Below are 15,608 nucleotides of genomic sequence, written 5' to 3'. Positions count from 1 at the left end.
TTGCTTATATTGCTAGGAACCATCTAGAGGGGAGTCCTTGATGCAAAAGCCTATTTTATTGGTGTACTGTGTGGAAAGCTCATATTATTATCTTAAATTAGGGGTGCAAGTCGGGTTGGCCCGAGTTAACAGTTTACACTGTTTCGGGCTCGGGTTTCGAGTTGGGCCTATTAAAATTTTAACAAAAACCCAACTCTAATCCGAAAAAGTTGCACCCCTACCCTAAATTTCAGGAACCTTTATATATATCAGCATTGAAGGTGATTCTCTTGCGGTGATCTCTTGCCTAAAGAAGCATGTTGATGGGGAGCCGGGAGAGGAGAAGAGGGATCATAGAGTTAGTTGAGAAATAGTGTGTAGGAGTAAGTTGTGTGGTGGTTTGGGGCTTGAGAGTATTAGGAGAAGGAATATGACTCTGTTGGGGAAGTGGTTGTGGAGGTTTCCTATGGAGAAGGAGAAGCTACGGGCTAATGGATGGGACACTGGAATCAGAGCTAGGATCACAAGCAATTCTCCTTGGAAAGCCATTCATGACCTGCTACCAATTTTCTTCCCTAATATCAGGTATGACTTGAATTCCGGTAACTCCATAAAATTTTGGGAACAAACCTAGGTGGGGAGAGCCCCTCTAAAGGATTAATTTCCGTCTTTGTATGCTCTTTCTGATTTGAAAAATGAGCCGATCTCGTCTTTCACCACCCTGTCATCTTCTACTTCTGGGATTGGGTGGAACTTGGGTCTAAGAAGGGATTTGAGGGATTCAGACTTCGACTGTATTTCGAGCCTTCTTGCACTTCTTGATAACGTTGTCTTGGACCCCACTAGGGAGGATTCTAGAATTTGGACACCTACCCCCAATGGAATTTTCTCTTGTGCTTCGTTCTTCAAAGTCTTAAGTCAGTCCACTAGTCCTACCTTGTCCCCTTTCCCTGTTGGTGAGGTTTGGTGCAGAGCTATACCTTTTAGGGTTGGTAGTTTTTGTTGGGAAGCCTATCTGAAAAGAATCAACACTGGTGATCTACTCCAAAAGAAGAGACCTAGTATTTGCTTGTCACCTCAGTGGTGTGTTCTGTGAAAAGCAGATGGGGAGACTGGTTTTCACCTAATGGTGTCTTGCCACTTCGCGAGATCATTGTGGGATTGGGTTTTCTCCTTATTTGGATGCAACTAGAATCCCCCATCAGACATGCATGGCCTTTTCTCCCCTTCCTTTTTTAGGTGGCGGTTAAAAAGGGGAAGGACAATGTGGAGAGGACTAAGGGCTGCAGTATGTTGGACACTGTGGGAAGAAAGAAACTCTAGGTTATTCTCAGAAACTTAGAGAGGAACAACAGATTTGAGGACTATCATACATTTTAGGGCGGTACAGTGACTGAGTGGCTTGGACCCCCCCCCCATACCTAGTGGATTCTTGAAATTAAACTTTGATAGATGTAGTAGGGGAAACCCGGGACAATCGGGGATCGGGGTGTTTTTAGGGATGAAAATGGGGTCATCTCTACTATGTTCTCAGGCTCAATTGGAGTGGAGGACTCCCTTAGAGCTGAGATCTGTACAGTTATGGAAGGAGTCCAGAAAGCTAAGGAATTGAACATCAATAAACTTATAATTGAAGGGGATTCAGAGGTGGTGATAGGATGACTGACTAAAGATAAAATTGATTTATGGAAGTATAATAATGAGAAGAGGAGATTCAAGTGGCTGGTGCGGGAGATGGAAATTAAGACATGTTGGATTAAAAGATCAGCTAATTCCCTAGCTGACGGTTTAGCTAAACAAAAGGCAGAAAGGGATTCCTTGTTTTGGGCTAAGCTGTAACGTTAATGTCTTTGTATTTTCTTTTTTCCTTTCTTGAAGCTCTTTGTGACTCTTGGAAGATAAATATGTTTGTCTTCCACTTATAAATTTTCTACTGATGAACTAATAAAAATACTATTGATAAAAAAAAAGAAGCATGTTGATGGCACTTGCAAATTGAAGACCATTGTCAAAGAGTGTACAAAGCTGGTTGACTATCTTGATTGTGGCGTGTCTTATTCCCATTTGTTCCTCTTAGCATTTATTCTCTTATATAATTCTTTTGTATTTTATTTTACCGTGTATATATATATGATCTTGATTGCTGAATTATGGGCTGTCTTAGGGTAAATGGAATACTATTTGTCGTCCAAATCCAAGAAACGGTCCTGTGTCACCCATACCCGGACCAGTCTGATGGCTGAAAAGCACTCCTTGATTAACGAATTAGTGTCAGACTGTTGGGTATCCACGGATGCAATCAGAACCAGAGCCCAATCGCCCATGAATTAATTTAGCCAGAGGTGTGGACTGTGGACATATTTAACCCAAAAACGAGAGGATATTATCAATTTATCACATCACATCACATGCATGATGCATGGTGGTTCCTGTCTTTGTCTTGTGATGGGTCCCATACATGATGTGTGGACATAAATCAATCCCGAGTCGAGGTGAGTACACGTGAAATGAGTGTGTTCTTTTAACACGCTCACAAACGCGTATGGTAGCCATTAAATGTAACGGCTAAGGAATATTTATTCTTCTCGTTTGCCATCTCTCTCCATATTCCTTAATATCCTCTCTCTTTCTTCTGTTGACGAGACAAAACCGGACCGAATCGGATGGTTGGACTGGAAAAATCCGGAATTGATTAGATGATTAATTTCATTTTATTTTAGAATTATTATTTTTCCAAAAATTATTGATTTGGTCAGTAAATTATTGATTCAGGCGGTTAAATTGTTCAAACCGTTTAATGGTTTGGCCATTCTTTTTTATTTTTTAATTTTTTTGTCAAAATAGGCCATTCGTTCAATTCAAACGGTTGGACTGTTCGACCCGGAAATCGGATCCCTAACTGGTTCGTTGTCCAATTCAGTTTTAAAAACCTTGTTTGAAATAGTTTAGTGACTTCTTTTTTCTTAATCTATGGCCATGAAGGTAGAATTCATTCATTAATGTCTAGACTACAGAACCAAGTAATATAGTCTGACAAAAAAAATGAAAGTAAAACATTAAGGGTCCATTTGGTTTATACTTTATAGTAAGATTTCAAATCTAAATCCCCTATAATTGGAATAGAAATGGTTTATTCCATAGTCTATTTGATTCAAACAGGAATTACAATGGGAATTGAAATTAGCTAGAATGGGATTTCATTTCCAAGGGAGGGGGAGAGAATAGTTGGAATCGGAATGAACCACTCCAATTCTGATTCCAAACCCCTATTCCTGCAAACCAAATGAGATCTAAGAACTAAACCCTCCCCCACTTTATAGCTTCGTATAAAGAAGGCATGGAGAGTCCAAAAGGTGATTTGAGAACTATCATGTGTATTTTTGAATTATAAACCTTGAACCCATACCCTTTCACATTTTCACTCATTTTAAAAGAATAGGTGGACCATTCTTATACGGAAATTAAGTAAAACAGTTGCAAATTATAGTAGATATTTTAGTAGTATTAGTATAAAAGGAGATAGTAATCATTTGTCTAATTTTTTTATATTTTTATAATTTTTATATGTATAAAAAGAATTTTTATTTATTACACTTATTTTTGTTTAATATGATGAATATATAATAGTATAGATGTGTCCAAATATTTTCTACAAAATTTATTTTCAAAATTTTCTACACTTTTTTATATTTATGTGTATAAAAATAATTATGATCCATCACAATTATTATTATTTAGGGAGAATTCACAATTAATAACCCTATACTTTGGGTCTAGTGCCACTTTGGTGATCGAACTTAAAAATGCGACAATTCACATGACCCAAACTTTCTTGAATAGAAGAGGCAAGGATTTGTGACTGTTCTTTTTTTATCAACGTTTGGATGGTTGATAAAGAGAATTAGATGACACTCGAAGGGTATTTGTGCCTTTTTAAATGCTACTTAATGATTGGTTAATGGTAGGTACTAGATTGACACATTTTAAAAGTTCGGGTACTAAATTGTTGTGTTTTAATGTTTGGGGGCCAAAGTAAAAAGTACTAATCGGGAATTTTCCCTATTATTTAATATGATGAATATGGAATATTAAAGATATGCCCAAATGTTTTTATGCAAAATTTATGTAATTTTTTTTTTGCTTTTACATTTTTTTAAATTTTTATTGTTTAATTAAAACATCAAAGGTTGGTACATTTGACTTGAAAGTTGAATTATTGACTCACCACCAAATGGGAAAAACTTTTAATTTTTTGGTTAGTTTTAAATTTTGCATTTCATTTTCATCATTAATAAAAAAAATTTATTATTTAATTATGACATCACGGGTTGACACATTTGACTTGGATGGTTGAATTACTTAATTGCCACCGAATAGAAATATGATTTTATTTTTTGGTTGGTTTTAGAAAACTTGAGTTTTGTATTATTAAAAGTAGTAGATGTAGATTTGATTAGTAGAATTCTCTTTTTTAGATAATTAATAGAATTTATCAGTAAGAAAAATACCATAAAAATAAGATTTAATGAGAGAAAATGGAAATTAATATCTTAAGTATAAAATACAATGAGAGGGAATTAAATGAGGTGATAGTAATTAATACCTTAAATATTTAAGATTTAATGAGAGAGAGTTAAATGAGGTAAAAAGTAGTAATTCAAATTACATTTTTAGTCATCACAAGTAGAGGGGAACTAAATTCTAATGTGAAGTTATTTTAGTAAAAAAAATTTCATATCCTCATATGTACTTTTTATAGTAATATCTATATATAACCTAACAACAAAAATGCCCACATACTTCTCCATTCGTAGAATGGAATCTTTTCATTCATAAAATGGAATAGATAAATATACAAATTAGAGGGTAGTTTTAGTGAAGTCATGAAAGAGGCCAAGTAAATCACAAAAACATATGATACCAAAAAACTTATAATCAATCAATTGTTCAAAGCCTTTCTTGTATTATGCCTTTTCAGCACCATAGAAATCTTCAAGTTATCCCATCTTATAAATTTTTATCATAGTTTTCAAAATTGGACCGAACTGGATGGTTGGACCAGAAAAACCAGAAATCGGTTAGGGGAACGATTTTGATTTTCCCCAAAACCAGATTTTCTTAAAAAACCATTGATTTTGATTAATAAATCGTTGACCCAGGCAATTAACCGTTCAAACAGTTTGAATCGTTTGAACAACTTTAACCGTTTTTTATTTTTTAATTATTTTATCAGAACGGGCCAATTGTTCGAATCGAACTATCGGACCGTTCACCCTGACCGATTCAGTCTCCAGGTCGATTTTAAAAACTATGATTTTTATTTATTTTAGAGCTCAATAGGTATCATAAAAGAGATGACAAATAAGGTGATATTCATCAAAGGGTCAAATGACTCAAATCTCTTCACATACCATGTCTTTTCTATGATATTTCCTTTATTTTATTAATTTATTTTCCAAAAAAACTCCAAATTCGGTAACAAAAAATTTAGGGATATGATTGGAATTATGTTAGATTAGTGAAGACTATATGGACTTTTTGGTCGGCCACCAAACAAGTAACAGACCTGAGCTCAGACTGGGAGGACGACAAACTCAGACCAGACATGCAGACCCTCAATATATGTAAGTGAAAGTGATGTTCCACAGTCTCTCCTCTCACCTAGGTCACGCTTTTCTTCTCCGATGCCAACTTTAAAAATAAAACCATGATCATGGAATCTTCTGGAAGTCCTCTTCTCCGGCTCTCTGTTCTCTCGCAGTATTGAAGAACATCCTCAATGGAGGTACACAGGCCTTTTTATTGCTTTCGCCCGTGGCGGGAAGATTGTTGCTCTCTGTATTTCTTTTTTAGCTGCTCCCCTTTTTTCCCTGGTTCTCTGTGTCGTTTGTTTTTTGTCAATCTGGGCCTCTCTCTCGTGATCTCACCTCTCCTTCTCTCCCTCCCTTTTGGTTTTGGCTGGGTACCTTCCAAGTTGTCGATATTCTGATGAGCATTTTCCACGTTTACTTCTGATTACTTGGCAGAACTGATCAGGAGCGTTCATGTCTATCGCTCGAGGATGGCGACGAAAAGGGCGTGGAGAGAGAATTCATGTTCTCTCCGAATTGTTATGCGGAAATGGTAGCCCAACCACTTCTTAAGTTGTCGAGGCGCCAGTTCTCGGAGCTCTTCCAAGGTTTGGTAATTGGTCTGTGGCTCTGTATATTCGCATTTGATACTGATTGTCCCCCTCCCTTGACCCCCATTCCTTATATTCTCGCAGTCTCAAGGTACCCATTTCAGCTGCTTTTTTTTTTCTTTCTATTTTTACATGATTTTGGATAAAACAGTCGAAAATTCTGAGTTGATCATTTACGATTTTTTATAAATTTCAGTTATTAGTGCATGCCATCTAGAACCTCTGTTTCGTGTTTCCAAGATATTAACCTTATTGTTAGTGGGTAAAAGAGCAGAGTAAAAGAATATTAGATTCAAATTGAGGCTTGAGGGTGATACACATGCCATTCTTCAGCAGTGATAATACCATAAGTAGCCTCTCTTGTTATTTGCGCCATTTCTTTATCAACAATTATAATACCATCAATATCCTCTCTTACCTTTTGCTATAGGATTTGACGTAATTCTAAGGTTCTCTCTGTAGTCTTTACTAGTTAATACCTTATTATGTCCTCGGTCTCGTCTGAAGTGTTGCAATGGCCTAAGATAGTTATTGCAATAAGGTCGATAGAGAATTATCCCAAGTGTTCTTAGCAGACCGTTCTTATAATGCTGGCAGCTCTAGCTGGTGCTTCTGTTCTTGTGGCAATATATATTAGCATCCAAATAAAATTCTGCCACAGAGAACTCTTTTATGAAGCATTACCAACTGGGGGAGGCCCGGGAGGGGAAGAGAGTTATTCTCCATTCAGTACAGTGGAATTCATTGACTGGTGAAGATACAAGTTATGGGTCTGATATATGATTGCCACATTTGGGAAAAAAATGAACGAAGTCCATAATTTGGCTGCAAATACAATTATGAGTTTCAAATAAAGATTTTGCCTTTGGCATTGCTTTATTTTATACAATTCTGCAGGAAATATTCTAGTTGTTTTTGGAAGTGCAACTACATTAAGGTTTTCATTCAAGAATTGGTGAGGCTCTAACTGAAGCTGGGGTGGGGTCTGGCCTACTGTTATTTGTTACTATCTTATAATTGTTGATTTATCTTTGATTATTTATCTTCCCTTGTTCTAGTTATTGAACTATTGTATTTCTTTAGTTCTTGAATTTAGATTCTACTTCCTTCCAGGTTTATAATTGCTTTATATCTCTCAACCAAAGTAATAAAATCTCCAAGATATAAATGCAATTAGGCTGCTGACATCCTACCTATTTTCTTTGTTTGATCTTATAATTTCCTTAACCTATAGATTTAAAATCCTCACATGATTTCCGCTATATCTGATTTTCTTGAAATTTCCCTTCATGCATCTGACCCAATTTTAATCAGATATGTAGAATAGGTTTTAGACTTGCCCTCTACTGGTTTTGGAGATTGCATACCAAATTATTATAATTCAATATATGAAATAGCATTAGATTTGCCTCGTTGCAAACTCAGGAACCTTGACTCGGATATATTTTAAGCTTCATGAAAACTATTGATCCTGCCTCACTGGAAGCCTCAGAAGGCCATTAAGTTTGATATTGAACCTTGATTGTCCTCTTATGGCAACACTTGATGTTGGACAGTGGCTGCATCTTGTGTTCCTCTCCCTTTTCTTCAAGCATGGTATTGCCTATTTCAAGGTTTGTCTCCTAGTTTCCATTATTTAGTCTCTCCTTTGCAAAATTGTTTATATTCTCAAGCTCTTCCTCAATTCCTGGTAACCACTTTGGCTTTGTTCCTTGAAGAGATGATTCCAAACAATTTTTAGCTTCTGTTCTTTTTTCTTGTTTTTTTATTTGGTTTACAAATTCAAGAAGCAGATCATCTTACTGAGTTTTGGAGAATGGGATCTTTAGTGCAGGGATGGAAGCAAGGATCCATGAGGAAAGAAGCCATTTTCTCCCAATTCCTTATCAAATGGAAACTTCATAACTTTTGGGTGTTTCTAATTTTGGTCAATTTGAATCTTTTGATAGTTATTTTCTAGTTTGTTAGTATCTTAGTAACAGGGTTGGTCATTTCAAAGGATCAAATTAAATTATAGTCTTATTAGAAAATTTTGAGAATTTTAAAAGTTGAAATGAAATCATCTCATTTTTCTTTCAGCCTACTTTTCAGGGGCCAAAATTCATCCATCTTGCATTAGTTTGGTGCCGTTAGATAGTTTATGGAGTTATTTATCCAATGAGACCAATATCTTGTAAATCTTATTTGTTTTGGGAGAGTTACGCCTGTTCAATTGATAGGGCATTGATCTATGATAGGAATTTAGTCTTTCTATCTTCTTGGACTTTCTTGGAGCTGTTTTGGGTTTGTTTAGTTACAAATGGATTAGTAAGCTGTTCTTGGAGTTGTGTTATTATAAAGTAAGTGGTCAGTTTTCTAGTTGAGTTTGGAGTTTGTAAAGGGACATCTCAGCCTTTATATTGGGTCTATAAATATAGTCATTGTAATTGAAATTCAGAAGAATTTATTTGATGAACAAAAGTTTGGTCTAGTGAATTCTGGTTGTATCCAGATATTTTTCATTCTTTTATCTCTTTGCTTTCTGTTCTAATAGTAAGAGTTCTTATTCTTATCTTTCTAAACTTTCTCCACCCTAAGAAGGCTGCCACCAGATTTGAATGTTGTAGGATGTAGTCTTTGGTCGTATTTAGGCTTTGGAGGGATCCTAGGCTTATGTTATCCTGCAGTGACAAATCGTGGATATATTGTTCTCTTTGAACCTTGAAGATGTCACAGAAATGTCTCCCCAAGGCCACTTAAAATTACAATCATCAGCTCGGGCTTTGTGGATCCACCCTAAGCTTCACACATATGGAGGATGCCAGCTTTAATGGAGTCAGCATCTAATTGCCTAGGTGCAATGTGCTGTAGGTAGTAAATCATTGAAAACTGTGGTAGAAAGTAAATCCTTGAAATGCAGAAGAAGGCTCATCATAGGTGTTAGACCACTGAGTACAAGCAAAATTCCTTATGGATGTAGTAACTTGAAAACAACTTATTGAAAAAAAAAGTTGGCAGGATATGGATTAGGTGACTCAGATGAAAGATAATGGAAAAAAAGTTTTTTACTCACAAAAGAAGAGCTAAAAGGGGTAAATATACCATGTCCGAGGCAGTAATGGCATCTTATAGATCATTTTGCAAGTGGATCTTTTATGGATTTGGACAAACAAGGAAAGAAAAAGAAGAGACAAAGAGAAGGGCAGAGAGAGGAGAAATATGGATATAAACTTTCCTCTATTCTTGTGCCATGGTAAAATTTCAGGCTGACAAGATTGAGTTTTCAAGTACGAGAGCAGCCACTTTGTGTTAGGAATGCCAGGTGCTAGGTTCATATCCAGTCCACCCCTCCAAAGGCCCCTGATAACTGGAACCAGCATTGATTAATGACCTTTACTCTCTGCCTGATTCCTGCCTTGGGGTTTGGAGTCTCACTAATTTAAATGCAAAATATGGAAGTCAAGTTTCAATGTATAAAGAGGTGCGCCAACTCCTTGGCAGATTCATTGGCCAAACAAAGGGTGGGAAGAGTTAATTTCTTCTGGGCAACATTGTAATTTGAATTGCTTTCTTGGGAGGGTTAAGAATTTTTACCCCTCCTTTTGTACCTTTTCTATTATTATCTTTTAATAAAAGTCTGTCATTTATCAAAAAAAAAAATTAAATGCAAAATAAGATGGAGCCTCTCCACCAGATGAAGAATCTTTGTTCTTAAAGCAAAGAAAAAGATGTAGAGGAGAAAGTCAGAAAACTCTATTGTTTAGAGGTTAGCAGGAGAGAGCTAGTGTGGTATTTCCACTAAGAGAATATAATGAAAATTTGCAGGGCTTCATCCATGGATGTAGGCAATGTTGCTGAACCATGTCAAATCTTGTCTTCCCTGTTTTTTTTTTTCTTTTGTGATTTTTTGGTTTATAGATTTACAGACTATTAAACTATGGCTTTTCTTGTGGATTATTAAATGGGAATTCCCATGACTGAACAGTATTAAACTAGTTTGTGGTGGCCACTGAAGCTTAAAACATCTTAGGCACTGATCTTTCATTATCCATCAGAAGATACTAACCTTTATGTTTATTGGCATCATTGGTCATTGCATTTCAAAGAAAGTTAGGTGTAAATTCTTTTTATTGTACTTACGTAATATTTGTTTTCCACCTTTCAGAAACTCCAAATTGACATCAATTTCAACATTGGCTAATGATCTTCAAGAGATTTTCCAGTTGAAGCACCAAAGTGAAAACCAAGAGCCATCACCGTTTGCACCTAAGAAAATGTGTGAAGAGAAGAAAGATAATAATCAATCAACAAGACCCATGTTTAATCAAGATCTTAATTGTCTCCCTCTTCCTGTTGTTTCACCAGAGTTAACAGAAAACCAGCAATTGAACCAAGCTGTACCAGGTTGGAAATTATTTTCTTACTCAATCTTTTCTTTTCCTCTCTTCATAATGGACAAAAAGCTAATCTCTAGACAGGAAATGGCATGGTGGATGGCATTATTATACACTAGCAGCTAACTTCTCTTTTATTGATTAAATAAGCAACTAAAATGCCATGGAACTTAATTTTGGACTTCTCATTCTCGGCCATCACTTGCAGAATCATCTAGAACTAAAGGAAGACTGAGCATGGGGAACTAACTTGTGCCTGCCAATAGGAATCTGACATTGTTTGATTCATGATCTTATATGGTGTCCACCCATGTTACGTTAAATTATCTTTATGTGAAGAAAAAATCAATTCTTAACATGCTTAATAATGAATAAGATGGTGGTTGTTTCATTTATCCAGGCGATATATATTAGTGACAGAAATTCCAACTATACTTGTGCTTTCATGCAGTGCATACATTCCAAAAGCTATTCATTATTTTCACTTAATCATATAATCAGATATGTTCCATTTAAGAATATTTGATTTTATTATTAAGTGTTCTCGTGTTCTTGTATTTCCAAGTAACCTTGACTACCTCTCATCTTCTTCAAACTATATGCTCTTTTGACCTTAAAATTATTTTTGTAAAGTTGTAGATATGCAACCTTTCACCTATGCGGCTATGCCATTGTGCTTAGGAATGCCAATTAGTTGTAGCCTGTGGAAGGAGGTTCCCATTGGTTCATTGTGACCATTCCTATAAAAGAATTTAGAAAATCTTTTCGTTTTTTTAGCATTTTATCCTCCAATTTATCATTTTCATCTTCTTATAGTTTAAATGAAAGATTGCAGAGGTTTTGAAGAAGAAGAGGGCAACAACAGAAGACATAGCTAGAATTGCTTTATCTGATATTGTCAAATACTTCAATCTTCCGATAGCAGAAGCTTCAAGAAATCTGAAGGTTGGAGTTACTGTGCTGAAGAGGAAGTGCAGGGAACTTGGTATTCCTCGTTGGCCACATAGGAAGATTAAATCTCTTGACACTCTAATACATAGCCTCCAGGTACTCTGCTTTTCTTGGTCTGCCAAGTTGCATTGCATATTTTCTGATTTTGGTACTGCATTTAGGACTGTCAATAGGTTACCTGACAGACCTGAATGAATCCAACCTTATTGTAAGATCTGGGAAAAGTCCTTGTTCCAACGAGTTAGTTCTTGGTCCAATTTACTGGGACTCGTGAACAATTGGTTTTTGCACCAGATGTACCCTAATTCAGTGGAACAAGGACCTAGCTGAACCACTTTAGCTAGATATATCAATCATATATGTACATCACATGGTATCAAGGATTGAAATTTTGCAACGTACCGGTGAAACCCCCCCTCCCCGATATGCCCCTTCAGTAGGTGTTTCAGGGTCTGACCTGGTTCAGGGGGTAGACAGGCTTAAACCGACCCCCCCTGAACCAGTTTGAAAAAAAAAGAAAAAAACTAATAAAAGTGCCCAATGTTTACAGGCCGATACACCCCAACCGGCTTGTCGGCCTGTATCGATATTTAGAACCCTGCATGGTAGACAAACCCTTTCATGCATATGTTTGTGTGTTTCAAATGGCTGCCCAATCCAATCTTGTAATTTTAGAGTTGATTTATAATACCTTTATGATATATTGTTTTAGAAGGCAGAGGTGTGACCGCATGGGATCTTCAATTCCGAAAGAACACATGGTAAGGCTGTCTCAGAACCTCAACTCAAACAACAAATTAAAAAAATCACCTTTATATGACATGCACGGTCTAGGTTCTTAACCTTTACCGGTTTATTACCCCTAGACCCCTTAGGTTGTTTTTCTTCAGTTAGGGACTAGGTCTACCCCAATCTGGCCTAGACCCAACCAAATGGTAACCCCTATATTTCGTTGCTTCTTTGGTCATTTGAGGTGCATTCTCCAATTGCATAGTATGAAAATATCTTCCCAAGACGACAACTAAGGTGATGTTTGGCATCGATGATCATTTCTTGAAAACCACTGCCATGTTGCAGCCATGTCAGCATTAAAAGGAATTGGCGTTGAAATTTCCTTTTGGTTGGCTGATTTTGGTGGTTTTTAGGAAATCAGTTAAAAATCGATTATTAAAATGAACCCTTTTTCAGGGATTTTTTTTTTCTTTTTTTTTTAATGATGATTTTCTGTTTTTTAGCTTATTCCGATTTTTTGAGTTTGACATTGTATCAAGCATGGCATTGACTAATAACTCTAATACAAAAATAATTGGCCATTGAGAATCAGTACCAAACAGACTCGAAACCGATTTCTCAACAATTGGCAAACAACAATTTTTCGAAAATTTTCACTGATTTCTGGATAATCGGCAAGGAGGAATCATTATCGATGCCAAATGTTTTAGGTGTCTTGGGGGATGTATACAATCATTCACAATTTCACATGCTTTAACCAGCATTTTAAAAGTTGTTTGAGGTTAACACCTTGAGGCTGACTTTAAGGTGAGACTTAAGGAAGATTCCCTGAGGCTTCACCTTGGGGCTCAAGCCTAAAAAGTAAAAAGTACAAGGCACAAGCCTCTTGCCTTGATATGTTTCATGTATTTTATACATTCATTAAAGTAGAGTTTTCTTCAAAAACCAAAGTTTCTTAGAAATTGGTGCCACATCAACGATTCCAAAAAAGACTGATTATTTTACTGTTTGGTTGGCCTATTTCTCAGAAATCAAATATTAAAATCGATTCCGATTATTTTTGGATGATGTGGTATCTGACATGGATAGGAGAGAGAGATTTTATAAGCACAAAAATCACTGTTGATAATCACCACCAAACAAACTTATAACCGACTGGCATGACACCAATTTTCCAAACAAGCAATTTCTCGATCTCAGAAATTGGTGATTTTTGAAAAATCTCTACCATCGATCCCAAACATCTCTCAAGTATATTGTTTTTCCTTGTGTGTAAAAGTGATGTTATATGAGTTTTAGCACTTATCTTTAAGAATGTGATTATTGTTTTTTTACTCTTTGAAGGTTATTTGTATTCTATGTAAAAGTAGTCTTTGTCCTTTCTGGCTTTGTATGATTTTTAATGCATCCTTGCACCTTACACCTCAACTCTTTAAGAGATCCCAGCGCCTTTCTAGGTGTTCTCCTGCCCTTTAAAGCCCTGCTAGCAATGGACATGCGTGCACGCACACACATGCAGTTTGCATTTTGAGCTGGTCTCAACAAAAACCGATTTGCAGGAAGAAGCAAAGCGGCAGGAACAGGAGAACAAGGTGGCAGCCCTGGCTGTAAGAAAGAGGCAAAAGATGCTGGAGAGTGAGAAACAAGGCATAGAGAGGAAACCCTTCATGGAGATACAGACCGAGACCAAGAGGTTCAGACAAGATGTTTTCAAGAGAAGGCACAGAGCTAGAGCTTCTCTTAATAAAAGCAAAAGCTAAATCAGTCTCTCCGGCCCAATTTGAAAGTTGGACCATCCATTCAGTTAATAATAAGAGATAACATTGATACAGACAGATAATCATACTTAAAAATAATCCATCAATTAAAATGAGTACTGATTCTAGCATTTTCATTTTCACTTCATTTCATTTTATTTTTTGCCTTTTTTTCGGGTCAGCGTCTGGTAGAGCAGTTGCTTTTCCGTTTGGGTCACGACAACGCGTTCCGTTGGGAGGACAGTTGTGATTGTCCTTCCAGTCCAGGCTTCTTACCTTAGAAGTGTTGGATTGGAACTTTCAAGTTTTGGGACAGTGAGAATGAGTTGGCCTCAACCTGGTCGCTAGTGGGGTCCAGATCTGCTCCCAACAATGACTCTCTAAAATATACACACAACCGGGTTGTACAGTTATGTCCGAAAACCTAATTTTATTTGATAGAAAAATGATTTATGAATAATGAAAAGGGTCATTTATATTTAACTGGAAAGAGACCGAAGTTGCTTGGGATAGAAACAAATAATATGATATAATTAATTAAAAAATGATTTAATCACTAATCATAATTTAATAGTGGATATGGCATTGAATGGAATGGATTGATAAAATAAGATTTATGTAGCAGATTTAGATTTTATATAGTTGGGATAAGGTATAGATTTTGAAAATGGCGATCCAAAATTGCTGGATAAAACTTGGAACAAATTTAAGGAGTGGCAAAGCATGAGTAGAGAGCTCTTCACTTTGAAAGGAATGGCGACTCAAACGCCATATTTGTACTTCGGACATATTAGATGGCAATTCAAAGCCCGGTCTAGGCAATCCACATTTGCTACGATAGTGTTGTAGCCTATCAAAGCCTTTGATTTGCTGTCATGACCCCACCTTGAGTTAGATGAGGTGACTTTTTGATGGGGCCACTGTAATAGATCCAAGGCTATGATTTTATGTTTTACCCTTGCGTGCTACGACACTATACGACAGTGTTGCAGCAAATGCGAACTCAGCTCTGCAAGTAGAAACCCAAGAATGGGGGAGACCACGGCAGTGTCTAGATCATGGGCGGAGCTTAAAATTTTTTGTGAGGGGGCCAAAACCTAAAGTGAAGTGGGAGAAAGGGGAATATGTATGGATTGGCCCATAGGGAAGGCAACCATTGGGGTGGAGAGTTTGGGAGGGGGGGATTTTACATGAAAAATTATATTTCAAATGGAGAATTCTCGGCCATAGGGGGCCCATGGCTCCTTCCCCGCTCTTCAGTACCATCAAATCCATAACTGATCAATCCAGTTCAGAATTTTGTAGTTCCATCGTGCAGAGGATGAATCCTGACCATGAATTAAGGTCAAATTTACGGATAGGATGCGATTTATAAAGAAGGGGGGGGGGGGGGAGATTTACTAATAAACCATGGGGGGCTGTCATTCAGAATTCTGTATTGGGTTACAGAGTAATTAACACTAAAATTAATGGCTGGAAAAATCTTGCTTAGAAAAGAGCTCTCAAAACTCTCACCTTGAGTTTGATTCCATCATGTACCTTTCCGTTTTATCAATACAAAACCAATTGTTGGTGAAATTGATCTCACAACCATTTTTTTTTTAATATGATATGGTGGGTCAATCCAGAACCTCT

The 15,608-nt window shown here is 36.6% G+C and overlaps 1 protein-coding gene across 1 annotated transcript; it reads left to right on the top strand.

Moving 5' to 3' along the window:
• Positions 1 to 5,685: 5,685 nt before the first annotated feature.
• On the top strand, positions 5,686 to 14,104 carry RKD5 (RWP-RK domain-containing protein; the record flags this gene model as incomplete). The annotated part of the gene is given in 6 exon segments (XM_010248794.3): positions 5,686 to 5,764; positions 6,006 to 6,049; positions 6,052 to 6,251; positions 10,305 to 10,543; positions 11,369 to 11,580; positions 13,776 to 14,104. Coding segments are annotated over 6 exon segments (975 nt in total), but the record flags the coding sequence as incomplete, so codon positions are not given.
• Between the last annotated feature and the right edge of the window lie 1,504 nt (positions 14,105 to 15,608).

The sequence above is a fragment of the Nelumbo nucifera genome, chromosome 6 (genome assembly GCF_055504915.1).
Source record: "Nelumbo nucifera cultivar China Antique chromosome 6, China Antique-T2T, whole genome shotgun sequence".
In the NCBI taxonomy this organism is placed as follows: domain Eukaryota; kingdom Viridiplantae; phylum Streptophyta; class Magnoliopsida; order Proteales; family Nelumbonaceae; genus Nelumbo; species Nelumbo nucifera.
The sequence above is the reverse complement of the archived record's forward strand: the minus strand, read 5'-3'. Positions and strand labels throughout refer to the sequence as shown.